Source organism: Myotis yumanensis, unplaced genomic scaffold (genome assembly GCF_028538775.1).
Source record: "Myotis yumanensis isolate MYYU_CA2020_CCGP unplaced genomic scaffold, mMyoYum1.0.hap1 SCAF_14, whole genome shotgun sequence".
Lineage (NCBI taxonomy): Eukaryota > Metazoa > Chordata > Mammalia > Chiroptera > Vespertilionidae > Myotis > Myotis yumanensis.
This window is the reverse complement of record NW_027223765.1, coordinates 48,662,867-48,676,474: the sequence shown is the minus strand read 5'-3', so window position 1 is coordinate 48,676,474 and position 13,608 is coordinate 48,662,867. Positions and strand designations below refer to the sequence as shown.

The 13,608-nt window shown below is 43.4% G+C and overlaps 1 protein-coding gene across 13 annotated transcripts in view; it reads left to right on the top strand.

The window, feature by feature from the left end:
• The window catches only part of CADPS (calcium dependent secretion activator), a 455,401-nt gene that overhangs the window by 215,495 nt on the left and 226,298 nt on the right, over positions 1-13,608 (top strand). For all 13 annotated transcript variants that reach the window (XM_070390909.1, XM_070390912.1, XM_070390905.1 and 10 more), the window contains exon 6: positions 3,349-3,470. In XM_070390909.1, coding sequence (XP_070247010.1) covers positions 3,349-3,470 — 122 coding nt within the window. The remainder of the gene's footprint in view (positions 1-3,348; positions 3,471-13,608) is intronic.

Here is a 13,608-nt window from a genome sequence, read left to right as displayed (position 1 = left end):
GCACAACGTAGTAAATTTGCTAAAATCATTGCTTATACTCTTAAAATGGGTTCATTATATGATATATAAACTATGCCTCAATAAAGTTATCAGAAAAAAGCATCTCTAGGTGAATGCAAGCCAGGAATGTGCATGTTAATGAGCTACCCAGGTACTTCTATGCACTCCCAAGTTTGAGACCCATTCATATCTTATTACAGCTCTACCCCCCAGGATTTTATGATGGCCCTAGATTTAGGGAGACCAAGAGAATAGATCAAATTTCTGTAGATGTAATTAGAATGTGTAAAAACTGAATTAATTTGGAACATCATTAAGGCTTGCTGTGAATTAACCTCAGGTAATTCGCCTGTGCTCAGTTTGGGTTGAGATAGCCACATTACAGTATTTCCGACATGCATTTTGCTGTCAAAAGAAGCAGTATTCGGTTAAATATAGACCATTTGTTGTGTGAAAAATGTCATCAGTGTAATTTCACAGAAACTTCCTTTCTTTCTTTTTTAATACCACTACCTGAGGCACTGCACGCTTTTTCTTAGGTGTCTTTGAATTTGATTATTGCCAATTAGAGGTGGCAATTTATTCCCGGCTGCTTCTTGTTCTACAGAGAGGAGAAAACGTGCTTTATTGATTTACATGAAGCTTTTAAATCTGTAATTTTCTGATTCTTTACTAGTAGACAATATTATACAGCTGATTAGCTGAAATGCCAATGTAGGCGAGTCCCCAGCCATCCTCACATGCGTACATGCTTCAAACAGGCTTTAACCGTAATTACAAGCACAGAATAAAGCGCCCCAGGGCTCCCCAAGGCTTTTAAATCAGAACACAAAATCGCACATCACACCGAAACGGCCAGCAAAAATCATTGTTTATCTATTTGTGAGCATGTTTGGGGACATAAAGACAGGAGGCAAGAAGAGGGAGAACGGCTGTCATCTCATTAGGGAAGGCTGGGTTTGAGTTTTCAGGTTGGAACAAGACAGATTTCATGTAATTATAGAATTATCTGCTGGAAGGGACACCAGAGAGCAGTTAACTGCAGCAAGAGAACCGAGGTCCGGGAGGCCGAGTGGCATGGCCGTGGGCAGGGGGAGCTCTGATGAAAACTGTAGGAACTTAAAGAATGCCACTGTGGACGGGGCTCTGCCACTATCCACTCAGTGATCCTCACAACAATCTTTGGAGGCATTTGCAGATGAGGAAACAAAGCCTCAGAGAGGTTAAGGAGCTTATAAATGATTGCACAGCTATTGAAGATGCAGATTCGGGATTTGAACTCAGACCTTTTAAATTCCAAAACGTGTGTTCTTTCTCCTGTGCCTACCATTTCTTCTCATTTCTATGATTCTTCCTCATGTAAAATTTTTCAATTCCATACATCATTTGGACCTCACACAAAAGCCACAGCAAGAGAGGGCACATGTGCCCACTTTACAGATGAGGAAACTGAGGCTCAGGTATATGAAAAGAAAAGTGGAGTGACTTCCAGAACAAGTCACTTGCCCAACATCACATGAGAAGTACAATGGTTCTTAGAGTATGACTCCTGGATCAGCAACAACACATTAGCATCACCAGGAAAATTGTTAAAAATAAAAAGTCTTGCCCAGCCAGCATGGCTCAATGGTTGAGCATCGACCTATGAACCAGGAGGTCACGGTTCAATTCCTGGTCAGGGCATATGCCCAGGGTGCAAGCTCAATCCCCAGTGCCGGGCATGCAGGAGACAGACGACCGATGATTTTCTCTCATCATTGATGTTTCTATCTCTCTCTCCCTCTCCCTTCCTCACTGAAATCATTAAAAACAATCTATATATTTTTAAAAGTCTTTGGCCCCACCCCAGACCTACTTATCAGAAACTGGTGGTGCAGCTCAGTAGTCTCTGGTGTCACAAGCCCTCCAGGTGATTTATAGTCACACTAAGTTTAAGAGCCACTGGGCTAATTAGCAGCAAAACTAACTTGTGAATCCTGTCTCAATGCCAGCCTTATTGTACTTCCTGGAATCAAGCCCATACAGAAGTGTACGTGTTTGCATGCCTACATCCCTTCCTTGTGTAATGTCATTACCTCGTCGAGAGTATAATTGATTTTTTCAATATACATTACTCATTCTAGATCTCTGATGCATGCCATTTGTTTTAGATTCTTACACCAGTGTCTCTGCCCTCGCCTCATTCCCTCCCTCCTCTCTGATAGGTGACAGGGCGTACCAGTGACTAGGAGAATAACAGCAGGTGACTGATGAGTTTGAGGGTAGAGGTGGGAAGTGGAAGGACTTGTAAATCAATACACTAGCCTTTTCCTTCCAAGTAGAACAGTGTATGCAGCCACAGACATGTTTTTGGTTTGACCCAGCAATGTTGTCCTGCACAAAGTTTGGGTATTTTATTCCCCCCTTTTTGAATTATTATCAAAATTTCAAAATCAGATATCTGACTTGGATTCTGATTCAGATTTCCATTTTCTGGTAGGAAAAATGAGAGTATCTGGCAACAGTGGGCCAGGGAAAGACAAGGCCACAAGGGCTATGACAACTATCAACTGCTCCACTTAGATGGAGTGTGCTCTCCAGTTGCCACAGTCCCACTACTCCCTCTCGTCTCTGACTGTAGTGCTTAATGCTACTTGCCCTTAATCTTAGCACTTCCATCATCGCTTATCCTATCTAATAAAAGAGTAATATGTAAATTAACTGTCACTCTGCAACAAAGATGGCGGTGCCCATAGTGGCTGAGGTGGGACGCTGGTGGCATTGCCCTGGCAATGCGAGCCTAGCGTCCGCACACTGGCCACATGGAGGGAGTGCAGGGAAGGGACCATGGGCCGGAGGCCGGGGCAAGGGATGCTGGCATTGTTGCAGGCCAGGCTGAGGGACCACTCCCCTCCCAACCCCCCCCCCCCCCCCATGCACGAATTTCATGCACTGGGCCTTTAGTCTTACTATAAAGGCTAATGCAAACTCACGGGCCTGTGTCTCTGCCAAGTGCTGAATTAAAACCTAGATTATTTTTAAAGAAATGGGAGATAGCGGATTTCTTTGTGGAAATGGAAACAGATCCTGTGACTAACATAGAAAAGAGTAGCCATTTCACATTACCTGTCTGGCCCCCGTGAGCAGATGAATTAGTGAGACTTGTCTTTCCATCTGGGAGGCAATAAGCTGCACAGTAAGAATTACATCTTCATGCTAGACTGGTCCCAGCGTGGCTGGCAGAAACCTAGTGGAAGCCATCAGGTATGTGCTGGCTTTTCGGTAACTTCTTCTCATTCATATATTTCCTCTGGACGGCTCTGCCCATGGTCTTTGGCAATAACTCCCACTGTGTGTGATTGTTTCCAGGTGGTGATCATGGAAGTGCAAGGCCTCAAATCCTTGGCTCCCAATCGCATTGTGTACTGCACAATGGAGGTGGAAGGGGGAGAGAAACTACAGACGGACCAGGCCGAGGCGTCTAAGCCCACGTAAGTTTTGTTTCTCCAGCATTTATTGCCCACAAGGCTGTGATCACGGGCTGCAAAGTCCGGTTTCCATGGAAAATTCTAGAAAGCGTATACTTGGTTTATTTGTTAAACAAGATGACTTGATTACATTTTATTTGGCAGCCATAACCCGTGTTCAAGTTCCTCTAAAGCAGAGAACAGAAGGAAATTAGAGTAACAACCTCTTCTCTGGAGGCAGAGAGTCACGACTTCCATCCTTCAGTGTGGTGTGCAGGACAGTTGGACATAACTTTGTTTTATTATATTTTCTAAATAATATTTGGTTTATTATAGAAACAATTTTTTTCCAAGATCATTATGTGCCACAGTTATAAATATATTAGCAAAGCAGTCTGTTACGTTAAACCTAATACATTATTCCTATGGTCTGTGCATATTTGTCAAACTCTCAAATAGTCACTGTTATAGCCCTACAATGCTTACACTTGAGTGTGGGCAACAGAAAAATAATCAAACAAATTGATAACTACAAATAGTTATAAACGCTGAGGAGAAAAGAGTGCCTAAACCAGTTTGTGGAGACAGAGTAGGTTTTCCTTAGGAGTTACAAGCCAGTTGGACTAATATTATAAAAGTTGAGCAAGGGCAGTGGGAATGGAAAGTGGATTCCAGGAAGATTCAGCTTGTGCAAAGGCCCTGTGGCAAGGAGGAATTGAAAGGCCAGTGGAGCTGGTGGGCTGAGAATAAGGTATGCCTAAGCTGCCAGTGAGGCAGGAAGGGGACTCACAATGAAGGACCTTGTCCGGCCATGAGGGAAAAAGCCTGGAGAAACATGAGTGATGATGATGAATTCATTTGAGTCAACAACTCTTAGAGCTCAAGGATTCTTGAGAGATCGCTGCTCTCTTCTCTGCCTAACCAATGCCTCTCTCTCTTTCTTTTCTATCTCAATTAAGCCAGCTTAGGCTAATGAGAATCTTTTCTTATTGTTGTTCATTCATAAAGAAAGTCATAGAAGGAGAAACTCCGAACAGCAGCCTACTGCCTCTCCTCCCTCACAGTATTATGCGCTATTTAGCAGAACATGAATAACTTGCCAGGATGTTCAAACAAAATAGTTCGAAGAAAGCACTGAATGTTTCCCAGACTGGAGAAAATATGAGGGCATTGTATGCCTTCAAGTGTTTCTTTGCATGAATAGGCAAAGGCCTCAGATGCTCAGAAGCTGCGTGAAATTAATGAGCATCTGCAGAAGGAGATGGAAACCCGTGCAACTTGTCACTCGCCACCCTTCCTCCCTTTTTAAAACTTAGTTTCAAGCTGTAAATGAATGCAATTTTTAAAAAACCATTATTGATGAAATCCCAACATTTCCCCCACTGTTGCCATGGCCTGGTCATTATCAATGCTATTATATCATGCTGCGTTATTTACATGTGCTTTTAAAAAGTGCCATATATCCTGGCATGGGTAAGTGGTTGAGCATATGAATTAGTGAACCAGGAGGTCATGGTTCGATTCCCAGTCACGGCACATGCCCAGGTTGCAAGCTCAATCCCCAATGTGGGGCGTGCAGGAAGCAGCCAATCAATGATTCTTTCTCATCATTGATGCTTCTATCTCTCTCTCCCTCTCCCTTCCTCTCTGAAATCAATTTTTTAAAAGTGCCATATACTGGGTATTTCTGCCAACCTTTTAAGATGTTTGGCCCAATATAGTGTCACAAGTGAAATAAGGAAGGAAAAGGCTCTGATTATTCTAACAGGCTGTTGCTTTATATGTGGTATTTTAACTCAAAATGTAATTCATATCATCTTACTGGGTTTAAAGATGTCAGTTGCCAAGGTAAATAATGAGCTGAATTTCATGCACTTGGGAATGTTTAAAACCAAGTTTCAAATTATAAATTAATATAGAATACTTGGGTCCACCTACTTGAAATACTCATATTTCACAGATATATTCACTCATATCCATACATGTACATCATTATGTCTGTATAAAGAAACATCTCACACTGAAACATTTTGCTTTTCTAGCTGGTGTATAATTTTTTTATTCCTCTTCAATCAGTGAGTGGGTATTACCAAAACCCCACTGAGGGGAGGTTGGTTGGTTGATTGTTTGGCTGGCTGGTTAGTTGGCTGGTTGGTTTCTCAATATAGTAGGAATGCAAGTCAAATCTGTCCACAGTGGATACCTAGAGCGTTGTGTTGAGAATGGTTCTGAAGTCAAATTTGTATTCAGAGGAAAATAGTGCAATGATCTACTTATAATGTCTGCCATGCAAATGGAAGAAGTATGATTGCCTGTGTTTGCCATTTCCTAGTATCCCGAAGAAATATACCCAGAGTTTGAAATCTGCCAATGCTCTTTCTTCTTTCTGTCTTTTCCTTTATCCTTTCTGTATGAATTCTCCTTATAACCTCTACTCATCTCCCATCTAAATCCACAGTTCTTTTCCTGTGTGTCTTCTTTGTCTTTTCTTTGTCATAGCTCCGTTCTGGTAATCTGCCTCCACCACCAGTTCTATCTGGAGGATAGATGAGCTTGTTTGTGCAGCTGCATTTTCTTCCTCCCTCCCTCATTTAGAGAATCCTCTCCATCATTTCTTTTCTTTGAAGCTTATATTTCTTCTCCTTTCATCCCCTCTTCTACTTACAGCTTCTCCCATTAGTGATCTCCAGCTGTCATCTCTGCTATTTGATTTTGATTATCTCAAAAAGTATCCTTTGGAGAGTTAGCTTTCATCTGTTCTAAAAATTCTTTCATCGCCTGGCAAGTTTAGCTTTTTTCCTGCCCTATTCTTCTTCCGAACCTTGTCCTTGGCCCTTCTTACAGCCAGCTGATGCCCATACTTATTTAGTCATTCTAAAACTAAAAATGCACCCAAGCCAGTTTTATTTATTACTCATAAATTCTACTGATGCTACTACCAAGTGTTTCACCCAACAACTGGAACACAAACATCTATCCTATCATGTATCTACAAGAAATTGGCTTTTGTCTTTTTTTTCCAAGTACAGTCATCAATCCAGGAGTACATTACATAACCCAGCTTGTCCAAGAGTGGACTTTTGGAACTTTAATATATAGAATACGCTAAGGAAAACAGTGGCAGGGAGAGTGGCACTTTGGTCAAGTACTAGTAAGATTGGGAGCTATGACATTACATCTCCCTGTCATAGTGAGCTTTTCATGGTGTATGTTGTCATTTCAAAAGCTTTGAAGATTTTGAAGATTTCTAAGAGTAAATAAATTGATTTATCAATACATTTCCCAATCTTTTTTTAACTAACACCTATTGGCATTCATTGGAAATGCTGGTCTATATCGTACAAACCCAGTAATAGAGGGTGAACTTTCCTTCACCTCCTTTATCAATGTTTCTCCACTTGGAGCCAGGGCCCTCTCTGGCATGGTTATGGTGGATCAGCTGCACATAAGAATGCAGTGTTCATAAGTTAATTATACTTTTTGTTTGGGAAAAAAATGGTGTGTGTGTAGCCCTAACTCATCCTTCATTTTATCAATCTCCTTACAACATGTGGGCTATTTTCAAGCAGACTATATATCCTGGGTTTTTAATATAGAAAGCCAGGAGAATATATGATCAAAAGTTTTTAAGATTTCTATTTGTTTTAAAAAATATTGCCTACATTTGCTCCACATTGTTTCTGCCTCTTATGGGAAACCATTGGGGGTGGAAGCTGGCGTAGCTGAAATCACGTTTTAGGTGACCAATGTCAGGAAGGCATGGCGATGGAGAAGGGAAAGGCTGGTGGATTCAAAAACCCAGATCGTTTTGTCCAGCTCCTTTGAAATAGAGCAGAGGACTCTTCTTGCCACAAGGCAACGTCTCTCAAAGGGTTGCACTCTCACCTCTGCTGAAAACAGAGACTGTGTTAGGTGTTACCAACATGGCATTGAGTAACAATCACGTGATAAGGAAGTTACTTTTTGCCCATTTCTTCTTAAGTTCTGACCAAGTCAAGGAGAATGTTTTGATTTGGTTCTAGTAAATCTTTGACACCTGCAGTTAGAATTTAATAGCATTGTTCAGCTCTCATTTGATCAAAAACGTTTTCTGTGCTGGTCCTTGGTATGGTTAAAATGGAAACACGAAATTTAGATGTGAGGTATGATAGGAAGGATAGGCACCTGCATTCTCTCAACAGGTGTGCAGGCAATGCTCCACTTGTTTCTGACGAATGCTGGGACTACGGCCATGAATACCACAGGCCGAGCCGTGGCCTCATGGAGCGTCCATTCAGTAAAGAACAGGCAGTAGCAAAGGAACAAGTGAGATAAAGGGAAATAGCAGGCTGGGGTTGTGTTGCCTCCATTCATGGCTGGTGGTGCCCCTTTGTCGGTGGCAGCAGCGACATGGTTTTCTTTTCTAAAGAAATATATTAACATTTAAAAGGTGAATTAATTTAAATAAAATATATTAAGTAAATAATAGCACAGGTGTTACCAGATATGATTAACAAATCATGAAAGTGTCTTGTGTTGCTATGTGGAGATGGCAAAGATTGGGAGGATGGTATGCAAATTACGTTGGGGAAATTGATGTAAGAAAACCTGGCGTAGTCCTTGAGTGGAAGGTGCGCTCCAAGACTCTCTCCCGTGGATTTGCACAGTGTAAGTTACCCTCTAAAGAAGCATGCCCTGACCTTTAAATACCAGAGAAAAGTAGGTCATTTGGCTGAAGAGAAAGGCAATTGGAGTTAGCAGCCCAATATTTTGCTGACTTATCTGAAATTATATTCTCCTAAGTTGAAAGCAAGGATGTCATTTGGCATTTGATTATGTAACAAGTTCACTATTCCATGATAAGCATGGCTTCATGATGCGTGGATTTCATTATTGTCAGAAATTCAAAAACAATCAATGTTTGCTGCCACTTTCTGAGGGATAAAAATAAAAAATACCTTAACTGGTAAATCTTGCTATAGTCCTGGCATTTTTCAATGGCATCTTATCTAATGAGACCGTATTTGTTTAAAAAGAGCAAAGCACAAGTATGTTCTGTGAAATATATTATTTGTCCTAATGGCACAACTCAGAATGGGCTCAGCTTATTAACCCACTTATTCGTAGAAATGCAGTTCCATTAAGTCAATTAAAGTCAGAAAAAGGAAGTTGTGGCCTCCAGTTCCCTGCCTCGTGTATCATCTTCCTAATGGTACTTCCTTTCTCAATACAACTACCTGATAAAAACCATTTTCTGTGTGTTGGGCCTTGCAATGGTTGAAATGCAAACGATGTCTTTCCTGAGTAGCTCCTTTGAAATTTGCATGTAAGGAATGATACTCTGCTTGTTTCTCACTATTGCTGGGGCTACAACCAGGAATTCCACAGGTCAAGCCATAGCCTCATGGCACGTACATTCTAGTAAAGGACATGGGCAATAGCAAACACATACATCAATATATAAGATAATGGAAGATTGTATTTTTGTTCTGAAAGAAATGAAAAGGCTGTTGCACTAAAATTTAATGGAGCTGGAGAGTACTCGATCGGCCAGGGAAGCTGCCCACAGTCGGGAATGCGTGAGTTGATACCTGAAGGAAGAGAAGGAACCAGCCACTGGAAGAGCTAGGAGAAGCATTTTAGGCCCAGGGAACTGTAGGTGCAAAGGCTTTGAGGTAGGAAGGGGCTTGATGTGTTCCTGAACCAGAGAGGAGAGCAATGTGACTGGAGTTGAGTCAGCGAGGGGAAGCGTGCTACAGGAAGAGTCTAAAGAGCCAAGAGGGCCAGACAACCAGGACTTGCAGGCCTTCTCCAAGAGCCCGGGGAGGATTTTAGGCCAGGGACAGATGTTTGGATTTTTATCTGAACACCTGAAGCATTTTTAAGGCCCAGAATAAACTTAGAACAGCAGCCATATTGTTCCATACTTGGAGCCCATCCTGTTTGCCAGGTGCTGGTGTGAAAGTGGGGACTAATGTAGACGTGTCCCTTGACATCGTAGAGCCCCGGAGAAAAGCTCGCTGGAAACATGCAAGTGCTGGGCCCAGAGTGATCAGTTCTTCAAGAGCCAACACCTGGAAAAGTAGCCTCCTCAAAAGCAGCTCCTGTCTGTCTGCCTGTCTCAGAACCCCATGCCCGAGGTCACAGTCCGGGAGACAGTTATGTAGTGCTGAGTGGGAGCTTGTCTCCCATTTCTCTTGTTTTTCCTTTCTGAGAAAAGGCTTAGCTTCTCTCAGGGTTAATTAAATCATAGATGGCAAAGGCCAGCGCTGACCCAGAAATTCAATTTTGCTAGGCTCCCTGAAGATATGTGAGTTGGGAGGAAGCAAAATTATAATCACAGTCTGGGATGCTTAGAGACTCTCCTCCCAGACCAGGAAGCTGGGTCCTCGTGAGCTGGAGGGTGAGAGTATGCTGGCAGGGAACACAGCAAACAGTGCGGGAGCCGGGGACACGACGGGGGCTGGAGAAAGAGCTTTGCAGAAGGAGCTCCTCGTGCTGCACCGACTTTGACACAAAGTTGCCGCCTGTGTCATATAGGTCACCACGCTTTCTGGCATCACCATGTGCTGAGAAGTGGTGTCTAAGACCCCTTCTCCCTCAGCAGTCCTCTAGTTCTTTTTCACCCAGCTGATCCAGAGGAGACCCAGAGTGGCAGAACTGAAGGCAGAGTTCTCAGGAATTGCAAGTAACATTCAGTTGGTGAAACTTCTAGAACTGGTAGGAGTTCCAAAATTGGATGATTGGGTGGTGGCTGGAGTTTGGCAGTGAGACAGTGATGCTCCATCAAAGTGGGAGAAATCCTGGAAAGTTCTGATTTCATGGGAACTTAAATGGGTAGCTAGGACACAAGGATGGTCTTGTTTTTTAATCCTCACCCAAGGATGTTTTTTATTGATTTTTATTGATTTTTGTGCCAAGAATCAAACCCACAACCTAGGTATATGCCCTATCAAGGAATCAAATCCAGAACCTCTTGGTGTATAGGATAATGCTCCAACCAACTGAGCCACCCAGCCAGGGCAAGGATGTATTTTTTAATGGCCCTCTAAGGACTAAGTGACAATAGGTCATTGGCTGGCTCGCTGGTTTAGCTCTTGAATACTGTGCCTGAGCTTACTTGCCAATTAGATCTAACTAGAGGCCCAATGCATGAAATTCATGCAAGAGTAGGCCTTCCTTCCCCTGGCTGCCGGCACCAGCTTCCCTCTGGCACTCGGAACCTGGGCTTCCCTCTGGCACCCCGGACCTGGGCTTTCCTCGTGCCCCCGCTTCATCCAGAAGGTCGTCTGGAAAGATGTCCGGATGGACCTCCGGTCTAATTAGCATAGTATGTTTGTATTATTATAGATGCTGAGTAACCTGAGCACTGAATTGATTGCACACCACTGTTCAGTGAAATCTAATTTGATACACTTCTCCCAAGTGGGAAAATCCACTCTACTTCTTACTTAATGATCAGGAAGAATCTGGGAAGGATTGTCATATAGCTACTTACCTGTAATAATGGGATGCAGCCCAGAAACTCTACATTCTCACTAATAAGAAAACAAGAGAGGCTTGGATTAGCTTAATTGCTGCATAGAAGCAGTATGGCGCTATGGACCAGAGCATAGAATCAGAAGCCACAGTGCTGGGACCAGGTCTCAGCTATGTGACTGTGGGCAGGTTACCTAACCCTTCATGCCAAATTTTCCACATTCTTGTGAAAGCTATTATTATCGTGGCTTCATTCTTGTTTGGAGGGGAAATGGAGAATTGGAAAAAAGAGTGACCTGGATTTAGAATGGTGATCACTAACATTGATTCAAAATGTTGGGCTAGGTGCTTTACTAAGTATTTCATAGTCAGTGTCTTATTTAATGCTCTACCAAAACCTCTAAGATAGGTGCTATTGTTATTCCCATTTTACTGATGAAAATACTGAGGTTCAGAGAGGTTAAGTGATTTGGTCAAAGTTGCACTGATAATAAATAGCTAGCCAAGAATCAAACCCAAAGCCTATACTTTATATATATATATATATATACTTTATATATACTTTATATATAAATATATATATATATTTCAGAGATGAAGGGAGAGAGAGAGAGAGAGAGAGAGAGAGAGAGAGAGAAAGAGAAAGAAAGAACCATCAATGATGAGAGAGAATCATTGATTGGGAGCCTGCAACTCGGGCATGTGCCCTGACTGGAAATTGAACCATGACCTCCTGGTTCATAAGTCAATGCTCAATCACTGAGCCACACCAAGCCCAGCCCAAAGCCTGGACTTTTAACTCATTCCGCTACCCTATCTTTCTGAAAGAAATCACACCACTAAAAGAAAGTAATGTAATTAGCATTAATTACTCAGCACAACTATCTAACAGGGCTCATTTCCTTCCCATAAACTGGGTATTTTTGTGGGTGAAATCACTGGACCTGTGTAAAAGGTGATGAGTGTGCTGTGATGCAGTAGCTCTCACAGATGTTCCATCTCTGCAGACACTCAGCAGCGGCATTCAGCCCATGTCCAGCAGCACTGCCAGGTGCTACACAGGTGAGCCTGCAAAGATGAGCCAGAGGTGGACCCTGCCCTCAGGTGCTAACAAAGTCAGGGGAGCCACTAATGGTAATGATCACCATCCTTCTTCATGGAAATCAGTATCAATAACAATTGCCCAACCATTTATTGAAATCTACTAGATGCCCAGCACAGAGCTAGCTGGTACCTTATCGCTGAGTCTGACAGACATGGTCCAAATCCCAGCTGCACCCCTCACCAGCTGGGTGTCCCCAAGCAAGTGGTTTCTCCTCATTGAGCTTCGGTTTCCTCAGATTTGAAATGGAGACAATAATATAACCTGCCCCATGGCCTTGGTGTTGAAAAATAACATGATCCATGCTCAGGGAGGAGTTCAATGAATGGCACATTGTACTTCTCAGGAAATATTATTAACAGTAAAAACCCACCGTAACCTCACTGAATCCTACCTGGTACTGTTAAGAAATATATACCCACTAACCCCCTCATCTATATATATAAAAGCCTAAGTGACTGAACAACCGGTCACTATGATGCACACTGACCACCAGGGGGCAGATGCTCAAGGGGGCAGATGCTCAATGCAGAAGCTGCCCCCTGGTGGTCAGTGCACTCCCACATCCAACATCCCAGGGTCAGCCAATTTTCCATGGTCCTTCCCCACTGCTGGCCGGCCCTGATTGGCCCCAATCAGGACTGGGTGAGACAGCCCCGATAGGCCCCCTGATCACCAGCCAGGCCGAGGGACCCCACCAGTGCATGAATTTGTACACTGGGCCTCTAGTTACATATAAAGAAAAAGAAGCTCAGCAAAGTTCGGAAGCCTGCCCTAAATCCTACAGCTCCTTAAACTCAGGCTCCATGACTCCAAGCACCTGGGAAGCAAATAGCAATGTCGCCTGATGAGAAAGGGCATTATTGCCAACATGCTTCCAAGAGGCGAGAACAGACCCTCGGGGTGACTGCTATCCATTTGCTGATTGGAGAGCTGATTCCCCAGGACAACAGAATGGGAAAGGGCGGGGTCCTCCCTGAGTCCCCTTCCAGAGTCACAGCACACGGGGCATCAGCCCCTACAGCCGGGCCTCCTCAAGCCCATTCTGTTAGCTTCTCTCTGGGTTGGAGCCTTTGTTCAGAGAGGTTAGAATGCAGCTGAGATCATACTTTCCACAGGTTCATAAGTACCGTGCCTCCCCCTGCGCGGTGATATAGAGCTCATCTCCCTGCAGGGATGCAGGTGAGTGTGGGGCCTCTGGGAAGACAGATGCTCTTCTTGGCATAAGGCCGACCATCAGAGTGTTTGGAAAATTCCGGGCCTCTGGTGCTTAAATTCCGGAGTCTTTCAAAGTTCCCAGGGTTCCTTGGTAAGGACTCAAAAGCTGCCCCACCTCTGTAGTCTCTGGTTGAGAGGGTTTGGGGTGGAGCAGCTGTTTCTGGGGGGCTCTCCTAGCTGGAAGCTGGTTGGAAACATTTTAGTGATTCTATGGAAAGTAAGGTGTAGCCTAGGCGTCAGAGCAAAAGCTTCGGGTGAGACAAGACCTAGCTTGGATCCCAGTTGTTACATTGGGTAAGCTACTGAATCCTTCTGAACCTCAGTTGATGGCTGAAGGCTTGTTGATGGAGGATGCAAATTTAATTATATCAGCAAAGCACTTGG